General features: G+C 42.6%; 1 protein-coding gene across 3 annotated transcripts in view; it reads left to right on the forward strand.

Moving 5' to 3' along the window:
- The first annotated feature begins 2,111 nt into the window (after window positions 1–2,111).
- SLC1A1 (solute carrier family 1 member 1) overlaps window positions 2,112–24,028 on the forward strand; it is an 85,811-nt gene continuing 63,894 nt past the window's right edge. For all 3 annotated transcript variants that reach the window (XM_040417129.1, XM_040417130.1, XM_040417128.1), the window contains exon 1: window positions 2,112–2,347. In XM_040417129.1, the coding sequence (XP_040273063.1) occupies window positions 2,257–2,347 (91 nt within the window). In that variant the 5' untranslated portion in view covers window positions 2,112–2,256. The remainder of the gene's footprint in view (window positions 2,348–24,028) is intronic.

The raw sequence follows: 24,028 nt of genomic DNA on the forward strand, positions 1-24,028 counted from the left end.
CTTTCAGTACCAGATCTTATAAAATATTATAAGGCAGCCAGGCTGGCTCAATTGTTCTTAACTCATTTAGACCCTAAAACACATCCGCTTTGGATCCCATTAGAACAGTCTTTGATAGCCCAATACACCTGGAGAGCTCTGACCTGGTCCAACCTTCTACTACCGGGTATCATTCGCACTAATTCCATACTAACACACTATTCCCTTATTTTATGGAGGTCAGTTAGATTTAAGTTCTCATTGCAGTCCAAAATCCCACCGCTAACATATTTAGTAGGTAATCCTGCTTTCCTCCCAGGCATCCAAACACCCTCCATGGATTGGTGGGTCTCTAACAAGCTGTGCTCCCTCTACAGGTTTCTGACTAGGGGTAAATTACTTTCTATGTCAGACTTTGAAGGCAAATACTCCCCCCCTGTTCGGGAAAGGTTTTTTAACCAGGCAGATTTTCTCCTTCCTGCAATCACTTTGTACAAATAATCAGTCTGTCGATTTTACCCAGTTTGAGCGATTTGTTACCTACTCAATGTGTAAACAGGGCTTATTATCTCAGATTTATGGAATACTTAACGCACCCCAGGAGGGAGTTAAGCTGCCTTACATGAGGGCATGGGAGGAGGATCTGCGCGAGAGTTACTCTACATCCAGATGGCACCAGCGTTCACACACACTTACTAAAGGGTCATGGCAAACAACACTAGCAGAAACCTCCATAAAAATTTTGCACAGAACCTACCTAGTCCCATCCAGACTACATCATATCTACCCTGAAGTCTCTCCCAGATGCTTTAGGGCAGTGGTGGCGAACCTATGGCACTGGTGCCAGAGGTGGCACTCAGAGCCCTCTCTGTGGGCACCCACGCCCTGGAAAAAGTCGAAGGTGTACCAATATGCCTTAGACTTTTCCTGCCATTCATCATCGCAGGGCGCACTATGAACAGCACAGGCAGCGCATTGAATGTAGGCAGGCTATTATAGCTAAATGATAAAGTACATGGAAGATATACTGTATTGGACTGTAGTATTCAGGTTAAATTGCTGTGTTGGCACTTTGCGGTAAATATGTTGGTTTTGGGTTACAGTTTGGGCACTCAGTCTGTAAAAGGTTCACCATCACTGCTTTAGGGGATGTGAAGATATTGGTACAATGCTCCACATCTGGTGGACTTGTCCAGTAGTCAGGAGATTTTGGAGTCAGATTAGCAATCTTCTATCCTCCATTCTAGGATGTACTTATACGACATCCCCTCAGCTATGCCTACTAGGTGATAAACCTACTTGGCTTCGATACTCCAACTTTAAGCTATCACAGTTTATACTATTAGCGGCTAGAATACATATAGCTTATAAATGGAGATCACCTGGACTAAGTTATCAAGCGGTATTAGATAGGGTCAACAGGATCTTATTATATGAAAGATTATCGGCCATCCGGATGGATACTTTCTTCACCTTCGAAAAATTCTGGGAACCTTGGCTTTCCTCCTCTCATTCCTCAGACATACGTTACTGTATTACTTTATGATTGGTAGTGACATGCCGAGATGTATATCATTAATTCACCTTCTGACTTTGTACCCTGTCTTTAAGGGGGGGGCCTTCAAGTTTTGCCTCAGACAGCACAAAGCCCCTGGCCACAACGCACTGAGGTAAGGGGGGTCCCAAGGTGAACTTGAGCCTTTATCTAGGCCCCTGTGTGCAAGATTTCTCCTAAAATGGTACCTTCAGCAGTGGGCAGAGTAGCTTGTAGAAGAACAGTGCTTTACATGTGTTTGGCTTTACAAGTTTTAGGTTTCATTCCATATGTGCCTCTCTTTTTCCATCCAATGTCATATTTCTTGGTCACCATTTGAATGGGATCCAAGACAAACAACAGGTGTACATAAAAGACTGACACCTTCTTCCCATTGGACCCGGTTCTCATTTTTAATATAATAGCACTCAGGCCATGTGTCTGTCAGCAGCACTTGGCCTCCATTGTCCACATCTTCCAGGAGAAGAGCTGAGCGGTGAAAGTGTCACTGACGGAGTGATGAGGAAATAACAGTGATTCACCATTAGTGAACTAAACAACGAGGCGGGACGAGGAACAATGCCCATTTATTAGGGAGGAGGGCGGCCAGGTTGGTGAGGCAGTGCCCACAGGTGCTCGTCATTACCAGCCCTTCCCGCCGCCAGCAGCAGACACCTCCGGGCTCCTGCCGCAGTCACACGGTGCAGCTCCGCATCGTCACACGCCCCCGCATCGTCTCAGCCATGGGGAAGAAGATGAAGAAAGGCTGCGACTGCAAGCGGGTCCTGAAGAACAACTGGCTGCTCATCACCACCGTGGTGGCTGTGGTGCTAGGTCAGTGTGCGGCATCCATGTCTGTGCTATGCGGGGACGGGGGCTGGTCACCAGGCATGGGGGCATCCTACACAGGGCATTGCTATGGGCTCTGTGCGGCTGCAGAGGAGCACTCAGATAATAATATGGTGGTTACCAAGGACCAGGGCACCGTCTCCATGTGGGCCTGTAGGAATGGGGGGCTTCATTCTGCACCAGCTAGTCTATAGATGGGGGGACATCGTGTAGGAGATAGAAAATAGATAGATGTCAGGTGGATGGGTGTTAGATAATATAAATGAGATAGATAGATAGATAGAGATGGATTGAGATAGATCTATTATAATAGGATATATTATAGGATGGGTATTAAAAGAGATAGATAGAAATCAGATGGATAGGTATTAGATAAATATAAATGAGACAGATGTTAGATAAATAGATGATAGACAGATAGATGATATTAGCTTGTTAGATAGACAGATATGAAATAGATTGCTAGATAGATATTAGATACATAGATAGGTAGATATTAGATAGCGGTAGATAGAAATCAGATACGGAGATAGATAGATATCAAATAGATAAAGCAATCCATCTATGTCTGATCTGGGGTCCTAGGTTGGAATCTGACCAAGGACAACATCTGCATGGAGTTGTATGTTCTCCCCGTGTTCTCGTGGGTTTCCTCCGGGTACTCCGGTTTCCTATCACACTCCAAACACATACTGATAGGGACCTTAGATTGTGAGCTCTATTGGTGACAGTGATGCTAATGTCTGTAAAGCGAGGCAGAATATAGTAGCGCTATATAAGTGAGTATACTAAATAACTAGATTTTAGCATAGAATAATGAATAAGGCAGAGATGCAAGTCCCAAGGAGCTTGACTCAAGGACCCAAGCTGAATGTGAACAGAGCCTAAGTCAGTTACCTTTACAGTCACTTAGATGCACAACTTAGGCGCTATTCACACCTCTCCATTACCTTCCGTTCCACGGTACACATCAGGAGAATACGACTCACAGCAGACTGCAACATAAGCCACTGCATCAGTATACCGTGGCATACATTGCCCATAGGACCCCATAGTAATAAAGAATATACCACGCAGTTTACGTTTTTCTCTTCTGTATAGTCTACTTTACCAGAGAAATAAAGGTCTGCCCATGTATACAGGCCTGGCATATGCCAAAAGGACCCTTTCGATTAGTTTAGCACATGGACCTGGAATTTTCCAGCTTTACAGCCATGCAGTTAGAGAGTAATACATTCTTGCTTTATTACAAAGTCCACTGTAATATAGATTACTTATGGGAGCATCCCTTTATGGTTAATGTATGATGGATTGAACAGTATGGGATGAATCTGTTTTTTAGTACATTCACTTTTATGAATGGGGAATACACCCACTGTACCATCCCCTGTGAATATCAGTTGGGTCAGAGACCCTGGGTCTCAGGTACTCCACCAATTTTTAGATCACTGTGCCCCTTTGACCTGTTTTTATGTGAACCTGGAGAGAATCCACGGCAAAGCTGCCGACCACTCACTTGTCAGTCATGCGGCGCCCCCCATCCCGTAGGTGTAACCTGCAGACTACACGTTAGAGTGCGTTCTCTCTATAATATCTATCTATCCATATCTATCTATCCATCTATCTGATTTCTACCTAATATCTATCTATCTATCTATCTATCTATCTATCTATCTATCTGATTTCTACCTAATATCTATCTATCTATCTGTCTATCCATCTATCTGATTTCTACCTAATATCTATCTATCTATCTGTCTATCCATCTATCTGATTTCTACCTTCTTTCTATCTATCCATCTGATTTCTACCTAATATCTATCTATCTATCTATCTATCTATCTATCTATCTATCTATCTATCTATCTATCTATCGCTCTGATTTCTACCTAGTATCTATCTAATATCTATCTATCTATCTATCTATTTATCTATCTATCTATTTATCTATCTATCTATTTATCTATCTATCTAATATCTATCTATCTATCGCTCTGATTTCTACCTAGTATCTATCTAATATCTATCTATCTATCTATTTATCTATCTATCTATCTATCTATCTATTATCTATCTATCTATCTAATATCTATCTATCTATCATCTATCTATCTATCTATCTATCTATCTATCTAATATCTATCTATCTATCATCTATCTATCATCTATCTATCTATCTATCTAATATCTATCTATCTAATATCTATCTATCTAATATCTATCTATCTAATATCTATCTATCTAATATCTATCTATCTATCTATCTATCTATCTATCTATCTATCTATCTATCTATCTATCTATCTATCTATCTATCTATCTATCGCTCTGATTTCTACCTAGTATCTATCTAATATCTATCTATCTATCTATCTATCTAATATCTATCTATCTATCTATCTATCTATCTATCTATCTTTCTATCTATCTATCTGATTTCTACCTAATATCTATTTTGTTGCATCAATTTCTGAAACTGAAAATCAGTTCCATATATCTGAATGGGTTTTTTTGGTAGCAAAGGGGTTTCTGCAAGCTTCATTCAGATAAGTAGGGTAATAGCAGAAGTCGTATGCAGCCTTTAAACCGGACTGTAGGCTGACAGGCTATACAGTGGGGCCACTAGTTTATCTCAGGACATATTATAGGCTGCTCTTATTAAATTCCCCCCTGTCTTAGAACAGATGCACTTTGATTTCCCATATATATATATATACCTAGCATCCCGGCTAAAGGTATATCCAGACATTACCGACGAGTTGCTGTTTATGTTATAGACCAATGGTAGTCTATGGGCTTATTCACACAGCAGTTTTTTTGACTGTCAGTGAAATACGGACTTAGGGTCCATTCACACGTCCGTTTTTTCTTTCCTGATCTGTTCCGTTTTTTCAGGAACAGATCTGGACCAGATCTGGACCCATTCATTTTCAATGGGTCCTGGAAAAAATCTGACATTGAGCTGTCCGTTTTTTTCCAGGACCCATTGAAAATGAATGGGTCCAGATCTGGTCCAGATCTGTTCCTGAAAAAACGGAACAGATCAGGAAAGAAAAAACGGACGTGTGAATAGACCCTTAAAAAAAATAGAACATGTTCTATCTTGTCCGTTTTTCACTGACAGACTGCCCCTATACAATTGAATGGGTCCATTTCTCAGAAGGGCATCAGTGAAAAAAACGTCTGTTAAAAAATGGAAAGTTTATCCGTTTTTAACAGATGTTTTTTTCACTGTCGTGTGCATGTAGCCTTAGACTTCTTTCACATAGGTCTCATGCACACGACTGTTTTTTTTGCCCTGCATCCTATCTGCATTTTTTGCGGGTCGGATGTGGACCCATTCACTTCAACGGGGCTGCAAAAGGCCGTGTGCTGTCCGCTTCCATATGTCCGTTCTGCAGCACCTGCAAAAATATAGAACATGTCCTATTCTTATCTGTATTATAGACGAGGATAGGACCTTTCTATAGAGGGCCGGACATTCAGTACCGCAAAATGCAGAACACACATGGACAGTATTCGTGTTTTGCTGATCCGCAATTTGCTGACCACAAAAACGGCTATGGCTGTGTATGGCCCTCATTGATTTCCATCAGTAATTTTGAGCCAAAACACAGAACAGGTGCAGATCTTTCCCTTATTTCTTATGTCTATGGAGGCTCCAATCCTGGTTTGGCTCACAATCACTAATGGAAATCACCGACCGAACACTGTAAAGAATAGTCATAAAACATTTCTCTTGAGCACATTGACCCCAGGAGAAGAGAGTAATGTCACTCTTCAGGTTATATCAGGATAGCCTTTCTCTTCCGACCATCTGTCCAAAAAGTGGGCAAAACCCAGGTTTGTCTTTTGTAATAATATGACATGGGTTCTGAAGAGACAATGATCGAGGAGGAGGGTCAAATCGCAAAGAACTATTTACTGTAAGACTGTAAAATGGGAAGTAAGGTGAGTATAAATGGACCGTAAATGAGAGTACACGTAGTCATAGGCAAGCCAGTTAGGGTCCATTCAAATGAATATAAGTGCTCCATGCCCGAGCACCAGCCATGTGCACCACATTTGCGGATGTGGACCTATTGACTTGAATGTGTCTGCGATCCACAAGATACGGAAACAGATAGGACATTCTTTATGTTTTGAGAATCGCCCACAGAATCGCTTGGCCCTATGTTCCGCAGTACGGGCACAGAGTCCTACGGTCTCTGAATGGACCCTAAAGCTACTTTCTCTGAAAGCTCTCCTGAACTGTCACGAGCAGGAGCAGAGAAGCACCCTTGATGGATAATCACCAGACTGTAGGAGAATGCAGGAAATTGTATGTTATCAAGCATGAGGATACGTGGTCTATAACACGTGGAATGTGATAATTTCCGCAGGAGGTGCTGCTGGTTAAATACATTCTGTTACGTTTTAAAATGCAGTGAGCAAAATAAAAATCAAGTTAAATGTGCTTGCTGGCAGTGGCAGAGCTGGACATGGTGGAGGCTAGCCTGTGCACAGACCTTCTTATTGTACAAGGGTTAATAGGCTGCCTAGTACTGGTTGTGTTGATAGGTTGTTTATGCCAGATTGTAACATTGTTACAAAGTATCCTTGGAAATAGATTCAGAGTACAAGCTATTAGCTTCACAGTAGTATATTACTCATATAAAGAGCTGTACAGGCAGCATGCTATAGAGCAGGAGGGGCTGAGCAGATTCATATATAGTTTTATGGGAAAAGATTCAGTAAAACCTGTAATTTATACGTTTATATCTCTGCTCTTTCTGATTTCATTGTTCACAGGGGAGGTGTTATCAGTGATTGATAGCATTCTTCGTGTAAGGGTACTTTCACACTAGCGTTATTCTTTTCCGCCATAGAGTTCCGTTATAGGGGCTCTATACCGGAAAAGAACTGATCAGTTTTATCCCCATGCATTCTGAATGGAGAGCAATCCGTTCAGGATGCATCAGGATGTCTTCAGTTCAGTCACTGAACGGCGTTTTGGACGGAGGAAATACTGCAGCATGCTACGGTATTATCTCGGTCCAAAATTCCGGATCAGTTGCCGGAATGCCGGATCCAGCATTAATTTGCATTGAAATGTATTAGTGCCGGATCCGGCATTAAAAATACCGGAATGCCGGACCCGGATGTGAAAAAAATATATAGAAACGGATAAACGGAGAGACAGATCAGTTTTTGCAATGCATTTGTGAGACGGATCTGCATCTACAAATGCTGTCCGTTTGCATGCAGATTGCCTGATCCGGCAGTCAGTTCCGGCAACGGAACTGCCTGCCGGATCACTCTGCCGCAAGTGTGAAAGTAGCCTAAGTGTATATACACAGATCGCTGTCAGTCACCAATAGTTGTACAGAGGGGAGGTGTTGTCAGTGATAGCATTCTCTGTGTGTGTATATATAGATCAGTGCTCCAAACTAAAACTAAAACAAATACCTAGTAGCCATTGGCTCCTGAACTGCAAAATTTTTTTAATTTTTTTACTTACTATTAGCCCCCTTAGGGGCTGGAACCCTTGTCCTATTCACCCGTAGGCCCCTTTCACACGGGCAAGATTTCCGCGCGCGTGCAATGCGTGAGGTGAACGCATTGCACCCGCACTGAATCCGGACCCATTAATTTCTATGGGGCTGTGCACATGAGCGGTGATTGTAACGCATGCTCTATATTGTGCGTTTATCACGCAACGCAGGCCCCATAGAAGTGAATGGGGCTGCGTGAAAATCGCAAGCATCAGCAAGCAAGTACAGATGCAGTGTGATTTTTACTCATGGTTGCTAAGATGAAAGTCTATTCACCGTATTATTTTCCCTTATAACATGGTTATAAGGGAAAATAATAGCATTCTTTAATACAGAATGCTTAGTACAAGGTCAATTGAGGGTTAAAATAAAAATAAAAAATGAACTCACCTCCTCCAATTGATCGTGTAGCTGCCGGTCTCATGTTCTTTCTTCAGGACCTGTCAAAGGACCTGTGGTGACATCACTGTGCTCATCCAATGATACATCACATGATCCATCACCATGGTAATGGACCATGTGATGAGCTCAGTGACGTCACCACAGGTCCTTAGACAGGTCCTGAAGAAAGAACAGGAGACCGGCAGCTACACGATCAATTGGAGAAGGTGAGTTCATTTTTTTAAATATTTTTTAACCCTCATTGGCACTGCACCACCAATGTTTATTATACTCGGGTGTTCATTGGTGGCGCAGTGGCCACAGCCCCTCCCCTCCTCCTCCCGTCTCTCTTCCTATTGGCGGCAGCAGCAGCACAGGGGGGAGGGAGAGACTCCTCCTCTTTGCTGCTGAGAAGAACATCGGCGGCGGGACAGAGAACTATCATCTCCTGTGCCCCGCCGCTGTATTCAACTGCAGAGCTGCGGCGGCGGGTCTAGTCGCAAATTTGCGACAAGACTAAAAAGTCTTGTCGCCATTTGTAAGATAAGATAAGATGCCTTTATTGTCACTGTACAATACAATGAAATGTTGTTTGGAGCAATCCTAGATGCCATGGACAGAGGTGCAAGAACTGACATTTAAACTAAAGCATTACACTAGAAAAAAACAAAACATTGCACTAGAAAGCATTACTATTCACAGTTCACAGCATATATATATATAGCAAGAGCAAGGTAGGAAGTGCTTATGAGTATATATACACACTGATCAGACACCACTGCAGACAAGAGATCATCATGGGTTCATGAATGCAGCAGTCACTTTCAGTCTGTGGTAGTTTCTATCCTAGAAATGGGCAATAATCTCCGAACATTTAGGAGACTGATTGCTTTGGGGTAAAAGCTGTTCTTCAGCCTAGTGGTGAGGGCATGTAGGGCTCTAAGACGCCTACCAGAGGGTAGGGGAATGAAAAGGCTGTGGCCGGGGTGAGTTGGATCCCCGCAGATAATTTTTGCCCTGTTGCTGCAGCGAGCAGTGAAGATGTCATCCAGTGATGGTAACTGAGTACCAGTGATTCTGCCAGCCATTCTGATGATGCGCTTAAGGGTCTTCTTGTAAATTTTAAGTCGCATTGGCGACCATTTTGGTCGCGATCTGCAGCCCTGTAGATAGGTGTCAGTCACTGATAGTTGTACACAGGGGAGGTGTTATCAGTGATTGTTAGCATTCTCTGTGTAAGTGTGTATACATAGATAGCTGTCAGTCACTAAAAGCTGTACATGGGGTAGGTGTTATTAGTGATTGTTAGCATTCTCTTTGTAAGTGTGTAGACATAGATACTAAGTTCCAGCTAAATTTACTCACAGTTATATATTGGGGTTAAAAATTCATGTAAGTTCCAGCAAAGAAACCCCCCAAATCACAATTTTATTGATATTCATTAACCCCTTAGGGACTTAGGACGTACCGGTACGCCCTGTTTCCCGAGTCCTTAAGGACTCAGGACGTACCGGTACGTACTAACTTTAAATCGCGATTGCGGCGCGGCGGGGGTTAATTGTGACAGGATGCCCGCTGAAATCATTTAGCGGGCATCCTGTCACAACGCCGGGGGGGTCATGTGACCCCCCGTATCAGCGATCGCCGCAAACCGCAGGTCAATTCAGGCCTGCGGTTTGCGACTTTACCTGCAGTTTGCAGCGGCGATCAGGCGGTGCCATCGGGTCCCCATGCAGCTGTAGGGGGGACCCGATGGCATGGAAGGCAGCGCGATGTCTAAAGAAGGCATCGCGCTGCCTTCCGGTGACGAGCCTGTGAGATCCAGCCCCCTGGATCTTATAGGCCGGAAGCTGTATGAGTAATACACACAGTATTACTCATACAGCCAATGCATTCCAATACAGAAGTATTGCAATGCATTGTAAAGGATTAGACCCCCAAAAGTTCAAGTCCCAAAGTGGGACAAAAAATAAAGTGAAAAAAAAGTTGAAAAAATAAAGTTTTCCCCCCAAAAAACTAAAAGTTTCAAGTAAAAATAAACAAAAACGTCATTTTCCCCAAATAAAGTTAAAAAAAGGGAAAAAATAGGGAAAAAAAAAAGGATACATATTAGGTATCGCCACGTCCGTATCGACCAGCTCTATAAACATATCACATGACCTAACCCCTCAGATGAACACCGTAAAAAATAAAAACTGTGCTAAATAAACTATTTTTTTGGCACCTTACATCACAAAAAGTACAACAGCAAGCGATCAAAAAGGCCTTTGCCCACCAAAATAGTACCAATCTAACCGTCACCTCATCCCGCAAAAAATGAGCCCCTACCTGAGACAATCGCCCAAAAAATAAAAAAAACTATGGCTCAGAATATGGAGACACTAAAACATCATTTTTTTTGTTTTAAAAAAGCTGTTATTGTGTAAAACTTACATAAATAAAAAAAATGTATACATATTTGGTATCGCCGCGTCCGTATCGACCGGCTCTATAAAAATATCACATGACCTAACCCCTCAGATGAACACCATAAAAAATAAAAACTGTGCTACATAAACCATTTTTTGTCACCTTACATGACAAAAAGTGTAATAGCAAGCGATCAAAAAGTCATATGCACCCCAAAATAGTGCCAATAAAACCGGCATCTCATCCCGCAGAAATCGTACCCTACCCAAGGTAATCGCCCAAAAACTGAAAAAATTATGGCTCTCAGACTATGGAAACACTAAAACATGATTTTTTCTGCTTCCAAAATTAAATCATTGTGTAAAACGTACATAAAAAAAAAACAAGTATACATATTAGGTATCGCCACATCCGTGACAACCTGGTCTATAAAAATATCACATGATCTAACCTGTCAGATGAATGTTTTAAATAACAAAAAATAAAAACGGTGCCAAAACAGCTATTTCTTGTTATCTTGCCTCACAAAAAGTGTAATATAAAGCAACCAAAAATCATATGTACCCTAAACTAGTACCAACAATACTGCCACCCTATCCCGTAGTTTCTAAAATGGGGCCACTTTTTTGGAGTTTCTACTCTAGGGGTGCATCAGGGGGGCTTCAAATGGGACATGGTGTCAAAAAAACCAGTCCAGCAAAATCTGCCTTCCAAAAACCGTATGGCATTCCTTTCCTTCTGCGCCCTGCCGTGTGCCTGTACAGTAGTTTACGATCACATATGGGGTGTTTTTGTAAACTACAGAATCAGGGCCATAAATATTGAGTTTGGTTTGGCTGTTAACCCTTGCTTTGTAACTGGAAAAAAATTATTAAAATGGAAAATCGGCCAAAAAAGTTAAATTTTCAAATTGTATCTCTATTTTCCATTAATTCTTGTGGAACACCTAAAGGGTTAACGACGTTTGTAAAATCAGTTTTGAATACCTTGAGGGGTTTAGTTTCTAGAATGGGGTCATTTTTGGGTGGTTTCTATTATGTAAGCCTCGCAAAGTGACTTCAGACCTGAACTGGTCCCTAAAAATTGGGTTTTTGAAAATTTCTGAAACATTTCAAGATTTGCTTCTAAACTTCTAAGCCTTGTAACATCCCCAAAAAATAAAATATCATTCCCAAAATGATTCAAACTTGAAGTAGACATATGGGGAATGTAAAGTAATAACTATTTTTGGAGGTATTACTATGTATTATAGAAGTAGAGAAATTGAAACTTGGAAATTTGCAATTTTTTTACACATTTTTGATAAATTTGGTATTTTTTTATAAATAAAAATGAATTTTTTTTACTTCATTTTACCAGTATCATGAAGTACAATATGTGACGAAAAAACAATCTCAGAATGGCCTGATAAGTCAAAGCGTTTTAAAGTTATCAGCACTTAAAGTGACACTGGTCAGATTTGCAAAAAATGGCCAAGTCCGTAAGGTGAAATAGGGCCGAGTCCTTAAGGGGTTAAAATAGGACCCGTAAGGGACCTTTAAGATACTCAAGAATAATGCTCAAAAAGTGGTTACTATATTAATAAATATAATTAACAGCATACAGGTGAGTGACAATGATAGTGGGGAAGGGGGAATAAGTTGTCCCTACCCTTTTCTTAAAGCCTCAGCCCAGGGAGGACCCCTGATGGTCGAGACCCCCTGTCCACGTTCCTAGGCTAATGTCAGCCCTGCGTTATCCCTAAGGGCCTCAGGTATCAATAAGGTATAATATGCCCCCGGGTTAGGGCAGGGATATATGTTCACAGATACTGGATGCTATAGACAAGGTGCATTAAATATATACACATATAGTCAGGGTTAACCAAATGGTCAACTACCAAAATAGACCTCGACGCGTTTCCCCTTAGTTAACACTATGGGATCATCAGGAGGTAAATATATCAATTCAGTATGGTATAAAATAATAATATGTCAAACACTGATGTAGCAAAATATATACTGGGGAAACACCAGGTTAGATAATCAAATAACTGCTATGCATATTATAGCAGTGGAGAGCAGTATAAACCTAATCAGCTTAAGATACAGCACCGTTGCAGGTTAACCAAAGGTATCAAAAGTGGCACTAATATCAGTGCTGAAGCCGCAGGTATCGAAGGCCAGAGAAAATGTGTTCCACATCCTGTTGGACAGAAATGATAATACACTGATATCAGAGAGGTATACCTAATTATATATCAAAAGGCAATAGTGTAGCAAACACTCACAGCTGAAGGTCTGATGCACCTGGATCAAAAACGTCAGTCATCCCAATGCAGATGGCCTTGATAAAGCCCAAACTGTGATCAAAAGAGATCACCAAAAATCAGTGACCGATAAATATCAATTCATTAGATATAGATGACCAGTTTAACTCACATTATCCAAGCCTCCTCATGTTCAGCGCTCCCCGTGCAAGCAAAATGCTTGTGTGCCCCTTCCATATTTAAACCGCTATCAATTAACGCGCCACAGATAGCGTTGGTGGACAGCGGGACTTCCGGTGTTGACGTCAGTTTCCGGGCGGTGGAACGCATAGCGTTCCAGTGCATGGTTTCCGGTGCCTAGAGACACCCGCCCAAGCGTCCCGATGTTCAGTCACGTGACCTGCCAAGCTTCCTACTGGTGAAACGCAAAGGGAGCACTTACTTCCTGCTCTCTGCGTTCCACAGACGATAAATCGCATATTCTAGTGCAGGAGGTACGCAGTCATGTACGAATCGTATGGTGGGTAATTAACATAGTAAATAAATCGTATAGCCGGCCTATCCCATACTGATATAACATTCTGCACGGCGTCGATTAGACATGTTAATCACCCATTTAGTAAAAGGTATGTTAACCAGGCAGTTATAGAATCATATAATCCTTAAATGTGGCTACTCTATTTTTTAGATAGCGGAAATACGTAAAAACCAAAATTACAGAGTTGTACAGAAAACGGTCCACAGTCAGTGGCCGTCTATAGATAGCGACATAGTATATGTCGCTCATGTCCATTCCAATACATCAAATTTAGATGCTTCACGCATCAGGCCCAATTTTAAAACACTTAAAAAATTCAATGTAAAGCTAGGCCACTAACATACAATAGGGGCATTACAGGTATGATATGTAGTACTCATAAAAAGCAGGAAAAGGTTAATCTCTCATTTATGCCCAATGGAGGCTGTGATCTAAAACGATGGATCCATGCGCATTCCTTTTGTATAATTTTTTTGTCCCAGTCCCCGCCCCTTGGTGACGGTGGAACAAGTGCCAGGACAGAAAATTTTTGGCATCTAGGGTCCCCCCCCGTGGATTTCATTAACATGTGAAGCTACTGGTGTGATGTTCTTTTTAATGACATCATTCACATGTTCACACACTCTCATCCGTACTTCTCTAATGGTCTTGCCTATATAGTCCTTAGGACAAGGACACTGACAGATATAGATGGCCCCCTTGCTGCTACAGTTGCCGAAATCCCTGACTTTAAATGTTTGTCCTGTGACCGCACATGTCAATGTCTTGGAAGTTGATATATAATTACACGCTTTGCATGATCCGCACCTAAACATGCCTGAAGGTTTACGGTCAAGCCAAGTACCCTCTCTGATAGGGAGGGTATAATGGCTATGGACAAGGCGGTCCTTAAGACTCTTACCACGTTTATAGCTCACGCTCAGTTTTTTTGTCAAGATGTCACATAAATCAGGGTCCATCTGAAGTATGGGCCAGTATCTCTTCAGTGTCATCATGACTTGTTCATTAGCTGAGTCAAAAGTAGATATAATCCGTGGGGGTTGACTTTTTTCATCACCTCTATGTTTGGGGACCAAGAGACTAGTGCGATCTTGGTGTACTGCATTTTTAAAGGCTTTCTTTAGATGTTTCTGAGGGTATCACCTCTCTCTAAATCTCGTTTGGAGCTTCCTCGCCTCATTATAGAAGGTCTGATCGTCCGAACAATTCCTTCGCACACGAAGATATTGTCCCCTCGGAATCCCTCGTTTAAGGGGTACAGGATGATGGCTATCCCAGTGTAAGAGGGAATTCGTGGCAGTCGCCTTTCTATGGATGTCAGTAGTTAATTTGTCACCGTCCTTAGTGACTCGGACATCCAGGAAGGCGATCGTCTTAGGCAGGGCCGGTACAAGGCAGGGGCCGAAGGAGCGGGTGCCCTGGGCGCTACCATTTGCGGACAGGAGGGGGGCGCAGGTGAAGTGCCAGCCACGGCCCCCCCTACATCATGCTGTGCCCCCCCAACTAAAATGACCCCCCCCCCCCCAAGTGAGCAGCCACCGCCGGGCACAGGGAGATGAGCGCTTCCATTGCGCTCATCTCCATTGTAAACTGTCTGTGCCAGCGGAGGTGCAGGGGAGGGAGAGGCGTGTCCCTTCCCTTTCCTCTGATAGGCTGCAGGCAGGCACCGAAGTGGAGGAGAGGCCCCGCCCCCTAATTACTCCTGTTTACCTTTCTAAAGCTAAAGGACCTTTGATGATGTCATCACAGGTCCTGTAAGGGAACTGCACAGTGTAAAGTGTAGTTCCCAGGTTAGAACAGTGCATCTGCCAGGACCTGTGATGACATCATCTTCAACATCACAGGTCCTGCAGAATCTAGCAAAGGAACTGCACCAAAAATGGTGTAGTTCCTAGGTTTCAAAGGTACATCTGCCAGGACCTGTGATGACATCATCACAGGTCCTTCAACCCCTAACAGCAAGTATTAAAAGTTCACAAGCAGCTCTGTATTGATCCATACAGACTGGAATGGAGAGGTAAGAGGAGGTCCTCCACTTTTCATCATTTACCCCCCCCCCCCCCTCCATGCCCTGTTTTTACTCATTGCTCACTCATGTATACTACTTCAGACAGTTACCACTACCTCATGTACCTCACAGTGACTATAATGCATAACTGACCACATATTTCTATAAACACTGCATCTACAGTATTATACCTTCTATGTGTCACATCAATACACTGCTCTGTATATATATATATATATATATATATATATACACACACATACATGCACACACACTGCATATATTACACAGTATTATACATGCAATATGTACAGATATATAGTATATACCGCAGTGCACTGATATGTGAGGTATGAGGTATAATAGATGCTGTGTGTACAGATATCAGTACACTTCTGTATATACTATATATGTGAGGTACGAGGTATAATAGATGCAGTGTGTACAGATATATAGTATATACAGCAGTGTACTGATATGTGAGGTACGAGGTGTCAATACACTGCTGTATTTACTATATACCTGTACACACTGCATCTATTATACCTCGTACCTCACATATTACACTACTGTATATACTGTATACACTGCATATATTATAACCCGTACCTCACATATCAGTACACTGCTGTATATACTATATACCTGTACACACTGCATCTATTATACCCTGTACCTCACATATCAGAACACTAGGGAATATACTATATACCTGTACACACTGCATCTATTATACCGCGTACCTCACATAACTGTACACTGCTGTATATAATATACATCTGCATCTATTATACCTCTTTTGTGTGCCAGGGCTGTTTTGTAATCCCATTCCGGCCCTGATGGCATAAATTATAAAACGCAGCAGCAAGAATAGTTCATGGAACAAAGGGAGGGGCTATAAAAGGGGAATGGGGGCCCAATTTATATTCCTGCTATGGGGCCCAGTGATTTTTATGTACGCCCCTGGCTGCAGGCACTAGGCCGGCAGCCTATCAGAGGCCGGCGCAATGACGTCATCGTGCCGCCTGAGCCTTACATTACAGCGTGGGACACAGGAAGAGGCTGCATCGCATCGCTGACACTTAGGTAAGTATAAGTGTTTTTTTTTTTGTTTTTTTTTTACAATAGTGTTACTGGCACATTGGGGGGGCTTATTACAAAACTGGCACATGATGATGGGGGGGACTTTATACTGGCACATGATGATGGGGGGGAACTTTATAGTGTCTGTGACTTTCAAAGTCCCACAGTCCTTTGTTCTATTGCTTTAAGTATATTCTTGTTTTGAAACAACATTGATTCTTTCTTAAAAACGGGGGGGGGGGGGGGGGCGCAGTTTGCCATCTTCGCCCTGGGCACCAAATGGCCTTGTCCCAGCCCTGGTCTTAGGGTCAATTTCAAATGTGAATTTGAGGCCGATATGGTTGTCATTGAACTCAGTTATAAACTTACTGAATTCATCTGACCCACCCCTCCAGACCAGAAAGATGTCATCAATATAACGTGTCCAGACAATGATCTTGTCTGACCACCATGTAGTCTGGTCTGGAAAGATGCAGGTGTCCTCCCACCAGCCCAGGAAGAGCTTAGCATATGTAGGGGCACAGGGACTCCCTATAGCCGTCCCCCTGAGCTGGTGGAAGAAACGTCCATTAAATAGAAAAAAATTATGGGTCAGTATGAATTCAAGAAGCCTCAAAATAAAAACATTATGAGTTCTGCAGTGTATTCCCCTAGTCTTGAGAAAATATTCCACTGCAGAAAGTCCCCTTTGATGTGATATAGAGCTATATAGGGATTCGACGTCAATGCTTGCTAGAAGACATCCAGGATCAAGACTAATAGTATCAATTTTATTAAGAAAGTCCATCGTGTCCCTCGTGTATGCCGGTAGGGACACGACGAACTGACTTAAGACACGATCAAGGTATATGCCACAGTTCTGGGTGAGGGAATTAACCCCCGAGATTATTGGTCGACCCTTCAATGGATTGGTCCCTTTATGGACTTTCGGCAAGCCATAAAACGTGGCAATACATGGATGGGTAGGGAGGAGAAATTCAACTGGGGTGATCACCTTTTCCAATAGGCCTACATCAAGGATTCCCTTTAGTTCCATCCTAAATTGGGTAGTGGGATTTGATGGCAATATACTATATATAAGGGTAAGTGTAGGGACAACTTATTCCCCCTTCCCCACTATCATTGTCACTCACCTGGATGCTGTTAATTATATTTATTAATATTGTATACATAGATAGCTGTCAGTAACTGATAGCTGTACATGGGGGAGGTGTTATCAGTGATTGATAGCATTCTCTGTGTAAGTGTGTATACATACATAGCTGTCAGTCACTGATAGTTGTACATGAGGGAAGTGTTATCAGTGATTGATAGCAACCTCTGTGTAAGTGTGTATACATAGATAGCTGTCAGTCACTGATAGCTGAATACAGGGAGGTGTCATAAGTGAATTATAGCATTCTCTGTGTAAGTGTGTATACATAGATAGCTGTCTGTCACTGATAATTGTACTTGAGGGAGGTGTTATCAGTGAATGATAGCATTCTCTGTGTAAGTGTGTATACAGAGATAGCTGTCAGTCCTTGATAGCTTTACATGTGGGAGGTGTTATCAGTGATTGATAGCATTCTCTGTGTAAGTGTGTATACACAGATAGCTGTAAGTCACTGATAGTTGTACATGAGGGAGGTGTTATCAGTGATTGATAGGGCCACTGATTGTCTAAGTGGGCTTATCCTGGCATTTGCTATATGGGAACCGGGAACATAAGTTGGAAAGCAGAGGAGACCAACGTAGTGTAAGAAAGGCTTCAGCAGGGGATTGGGCAGGGTGAGTATGGCTTCTTTTGCTTATAATTCCCTGTGAGCCATATAGAAAGAAAATGAATACCGCAGTACAACGCCTATAGCTTGGTGTACACCCAAGAGAATGATGTTAGCTAGGATCTTTTACAAGATGCATCAAAATAGATCTGTCTTCTGCATTATAGCTCCTGTGATAATGAAGCCTATAATGCTAGTGTGAACAGAGCCATAGCCTTTACTAGGCCTGGATATCATTCACCCCCTTTTTATATTGCTAGCACTCAATGCAACAGATCCAGGCCACCATAATTACTAAAATATAGTTCTTTCATTTTAACTGCTCCAATATTTGTAAACTCAGAAAAATGTCTAAATGTTGCTAGTTCTGCATGTAAGTGATTTATGCAGCATGCATAACCATTACATTAAAGGGGTTATCCAGGATAGGTTTTCACTATCTGATTGGAGGGGTTCTCACGCACTTCTGCAGTGCAGCTGTTCTACAGTTGTTCCTGTGAAGTGAATGGAAGCAGCACGGCAGTAATCAGCTTAGCCACTCCACAATGGACGGAACTGTGTAGTTTCCCCTCTATTCACATAGTGATGGTCCATCCTGAGAATCGGCAGTCACTTGTAAAAGGTTGGACAACCTCTTTAAATAAAACTCAGGTATGAAAGGTAAGGGAATTCTAACTGGTTCCTTTGGCACCATAAATGTTACAATTATTGTTGTCGAAGGACTAAAGCGGGGACTCGATCTACTTGTCCCTCCTGAGAATCTACTTGTCCTGATACAAAAAATAATTTAAAATCAAAACCATATTTCAATGCACCGCCACGCTTCCTTATGTAGGGAGGTGGCTGGCTTGCGTTCCAGTCTTTGTGTTGTGAAATGACTCTAAGTTTAGTCCTCGTTCACACCAGAGGATTCTGTCCAGAATGCACTACATCGCGGCCGGCTCACTATGTTGTGGGGCAGGAGGGGGTGTGACGATCCATTGAAGTGAATGGCACAGTAGCCACAGCCGCAGGCGATCGGATGCACGGGGTCGCAAGGCACAATTATGCATTAACCATTGGGCATGGTTATGGTGCCAATCACTTCAACAGACCACTACGCCTCCTCCTGCCCCACAATATAGTTAGCCGGCCACAATGCGGTGCAGTGCATTCTGGACAGAATCAGGCTGGAACACACTGCCTGGTGTGAACGAGGTCTTAATGTGATCACAGCAATTAGTTTAGTGCACACTATTGCTCTTAGCACATTACTACCCGTACCTCTAGGTGGTTTAGGGCAAATTAGCTGCTGAAAGGGGGTCCTCTGAGGCATGCTGGCAGAGTTGAGAGTTCTATCAATGCCCCTGGCTCTGTAACGGCTCTGTCACTGCTCCTCCCCCCGAGCCGGAGACGTGACAGAACCTTTCATTGCTCCACCCCTCCAGCTCCACCCCTCCACATCGCATGTAAGTATAATGCTACAGAGTAACTGACCATGACAGACAGAACTTAAGTAGCGTCCTGGCTGCCATGGTAACCGATCGGAGCCCCAGCATTACACTGCTGGGTCTCCGATCGGAACTACCGCTGCCACCAATGATAGAGGGGGGAGGGCGCACTGCCCACCAATGATTTTAATACTGGGGAGGGGGGTGCACTGCCCACCAATGATTTTAATACTGGGAAGGGGGGGGGAGTGCACTGCCCACCAATGATTTTAATACCGGGGAGGGGGGGGCGCACTGCCCACCAATGCAAACATTGTAGGAACATTCCCGGCACCCGACCTCTGACCTCAGGTGCCGTGGATGGCAGCGCCCTGTCAGAGGTGCATCCCCATCACTATGGGAACACCTCAGGTTTAGAATATACCATCGGATCTGAGTTTTCTCCAATCCGATGGTATATTTTAACTTCAAGTGTCCCCATCACCATGGGAACGCCTCTCCACGCCCAGCTCGTCGCCGATCCACTGCTCCAGTAAACAAAGCCATCTCAGCCCTGCTACCTGTCCGCAGCAGGGCTAAGCTGTCCGCAGCAGGGCTAAGCTACTGAACAAACTACCTACCCGGCACCCGGAACTGCATGTCCCGGGCGTCGGGCGATACGATTTCCACACCCCTGGGGAAGCATACTTACTTGTTCCCTGCCCTTGTTGATCCTGGCTCCTTCAACTCCCTGGCCTCGGCTGCCGCGCTCAAGTTTTCCGCAGTCAACATCCACTTTGATGCCCCTGCAACCAATGACTGGCCACAACGGTGACCTGCTCCCCTTCTGTCATGTCAATTGCTCACATGATGCAAGTGTGGGACAGGTCAACGTCGTGGCCAGTCATTGGCTGCAGAGGGTCAAATCGAATGTTGACAGTGAGAGAGCCGAGCGAGCCAACCAAGGCCAGGAAGCGAAAGAGCTGGAACCTAACGGCGGGGAGGAGGTAAAATATGCTTCCTTATGCAGGTCTGGCCAGGAGGGGCGGCTGCTAAAAATCCCCAAAAGGTGACCAACCCCTGTACATGTAATGAAAAGCATGTACACAAGTTTTCTGGTGCAAATTGCACTAGGATTAAGACACATGTTGATTAGCACATTTCCCCAATTACGTTTTTGGCCATATTGAGACACATTGGACAGGACTGTATCTGGAAAAGGCTGCCAAAACACACAAAGCAGTTTGAATGGCCTTTTGTAATTACTGGTGGTTTACATGAAAATCACTTTTGAAATATCACTTTGAAAAATAAAAAGGGCAGTTAATCTTTTTCAGTATTCACAGGGGTTTAGTCATTTATTATTCGCCACAGCAGTTTATAGTAACAACCAAAATTAAAAAAAGAAAAAAAACTCCACTTGAGTTGTACTGTATAAAAGGAAAGGCTGCTTATTATACATTGACAATACTGTGTGTGTTTGTCACGTTTTTTTACTCCATACCCAAAAATATGATGAAAAGACTATAATGTAAATCCATGTAGTTGTTTGGAAAGACAAATACATTACAACATAATAGCATATATTTCATAGAGATGTATATGGTAACTATGGCTGGGACGAGGGAGCAAATTGCCAGAGGGGTTAATGTCTTGTTGCATACTGTTGGCAAATTCACATTGCATTTATATTTCATTCAAAATATCTTTCAGGCATTGTATTTTCACATCAAATGGGTTTTTTAGATCTGTAGGTCCAGGAGTTGGCGACTTACCATAGCTACACTCCCATGTTTTCCTGACTGTGTACCTAAGGCCTTATGCACACGACCGTTTTTGTGTTCTGTTCCGCAAAATGGGGTTCCGTTGTTCCGTGATCCGTGTCCGTTTTTGTTTCCGTGTGTCTTCCCTTATTTTTGGAGGATCACCAGACATGAAGGAAAGTAAAAAAAAGTCCAAGTCAAGTTTGCCATGCAAATGATAGGAAAAAAACGGACGCGTGGATGACAATCTTGTGTGCCTCCGCGTTTTTTCACGGTCCCATTGACTTGAATGGGCCCGCGAACCGTTTTCCGTGAAAAAAATAGGACAGGTTATATTTTTTTGACAGACTGGAACCACGGATCACGAACGCGGATGACAAACGGTGCATTAGCCGAGTTTTCAACCCACCCATTGAAAGTCAATGGGTCCGCAGAAAATCCCGAAAAACGGAACAACGGACACGGAATAAAACAACGTGTGCATGAGGCCTTATGATGTTTTTGAAGTATTTTTTAAATCAGTCATTTTTTTTTTTTGTATATTGGTGCTAATAGAAGCCCTTGTTACTACTATGATTCTTTGTACAGTTTGTGCATGTAGTGCAGCATCACATACCACGTACCACGTGTCTTTTTTTTTGCTTTCTTAAAAAGCATATTTATTAAAATACAGTTCATTTTCCCCTCTCCTACATTGTCATTTGATGACCTCCTAAACTCTTAGATGTCATGCAAACACTCCTGGACCTCCTTAAACCCTCCGATAAGTTCCTACTCAAGCAATTCCGCACGTTTATATGGAAAGGGGTCTAGTCTCATAGCATTAGGACCTATAAATTACAACAATATAAGGCAGATGGTGGTGTCAACCTCCCTAATTTGAAACTATATTCACTTGCATGTCATTTAAAATGGAGTTACACCCCAGAATTGTCAAGCAGATTATAATCTGCCCATGTATTTGTGATACACATCACCCGATGAATGAGCAAAATACTCGTCCATGGGGTGAAATGATTTTTTATACACCACATTAGATCGTCATTTCTGGGCAGCAGATAGTGTGTGGACTGCAATCTGCTGCCCAGAAACAAGTAATCTGTATGGAGACCAGCGACGACAGTAGCCATTACTCGTCCCCTGACAGTGAAGTTCATTGCCGCATGTAACTGCAGCTCTTAGATAGGGAGGAAATGGTCCTTTCCCAATAATTGGTGCTCCATCACCTTTTACATTACATTTCTGATTGGTTACAGTGAGTTTCACCCTGTTCAGATGTAAGCCAGGACAGCAACGGCTTCCCTACTTATTGCTTGGAGGCGTTATCATACTTACCTTCAGATTATGTTCCACACCAAGTAAAAGATAGTTTCTGTTATGGTCTACTATCCAAGCCTGGAGGAATATAAATTACCTTCACGGTATTCTGTGGCTACCTTTTCTTGGTAACCCCCTTTTCCTAGAGGGTAAACCGCCCCCTTTATATAAACTTTTACGTGCACAAGGTTGCATCTTATTAGCTGATACTCTAGATAACAGATACAGTCTTTTTCCTTATTCTGTTGCGTATGTTAAATATCTGACCTTAGTAGGCCAGCATGTGAACATACCATATTTACAACTACTCAGCTATGTAAAGCAAGCAGAACTTTATGATCATGAGATCGAGTTATTGTTTGATAGAAGGCGGTCTCAGTTATCTTCTGAGTGCTACTTATTGGGTTCTCAGATCTTGTATTGATTGGTCTCATACTCTAATACTGGCTGCCCAGTGGCCAAGGCAGTTTACTAATTTCTCTTTCAAGCGCAGTTTGGAGGCCACTCTGACACTGAATAAATGCACCCCAGTCAGCACATATCAAGCCATGGCTCTTATAATTTTTCATCAGGCATACATTACACCTCAGCTGCAATCCAAGATGCCCTATTCTGGAGTTTATTCATGTGCAAAATGTCACCAACTTGATTGTGACACTTAGCCTGATTTCTGGGACTGCCCTCTTATGGTTCTCTCTCAAAGATTTTCTTCATCCAACTTATCAGTTGTCTTTCAATCTAACTCTAGAGTAAGCCATCTTTAATATCCTCTCTGATGGTTACAAACAACACCTCTAAATTTGACAATTATACTCTGTACATCTGGACTTGTGCCACCCATAAAAGCATTCTACAACGTATGGCTAGATCTATCCTGTTCCATTAGCTCTATTCATTGCTATTCAACCGTTGTTGTTTTTTTGTATGGACCAGTTTAACACCACTTTGCAAAAAGAGAAACTGAAAAATGGTTCCTTTTTTTACATGGTAACCCTTTATTAAAACCAGAGCATTGACTGTTCATACTTCTGTTTATGATTGTTAAAACACACGACTTGGTACACAAGCTTAATTGTGGTAGGATGCCAATTCCGTTAACATAATGCTTATTTTATTTGGCGGGTAGTGAGTGACCTGCTTGCGTATTGTGTGAGTTCTTCTTTCCCTGGACTGCACGTGGACTGCTATTTTCATCATATACAGTATATATTCC

The sequence above is a fragment of the Bufo bufo genome, chromosome 2, assembly GCF_905171765.1.
Source record: "Bufo bufo chromosome 2, aBufBuf1.1, whole genome shotgun sequence".
In the NCBI taxonomy this organism is placed as follows: domain Eukaryota; kingdom Metazoa; phylum Chordata; class Amphibia; order Anura; family Bufonidae; genus Bufo; species Bufo bufo.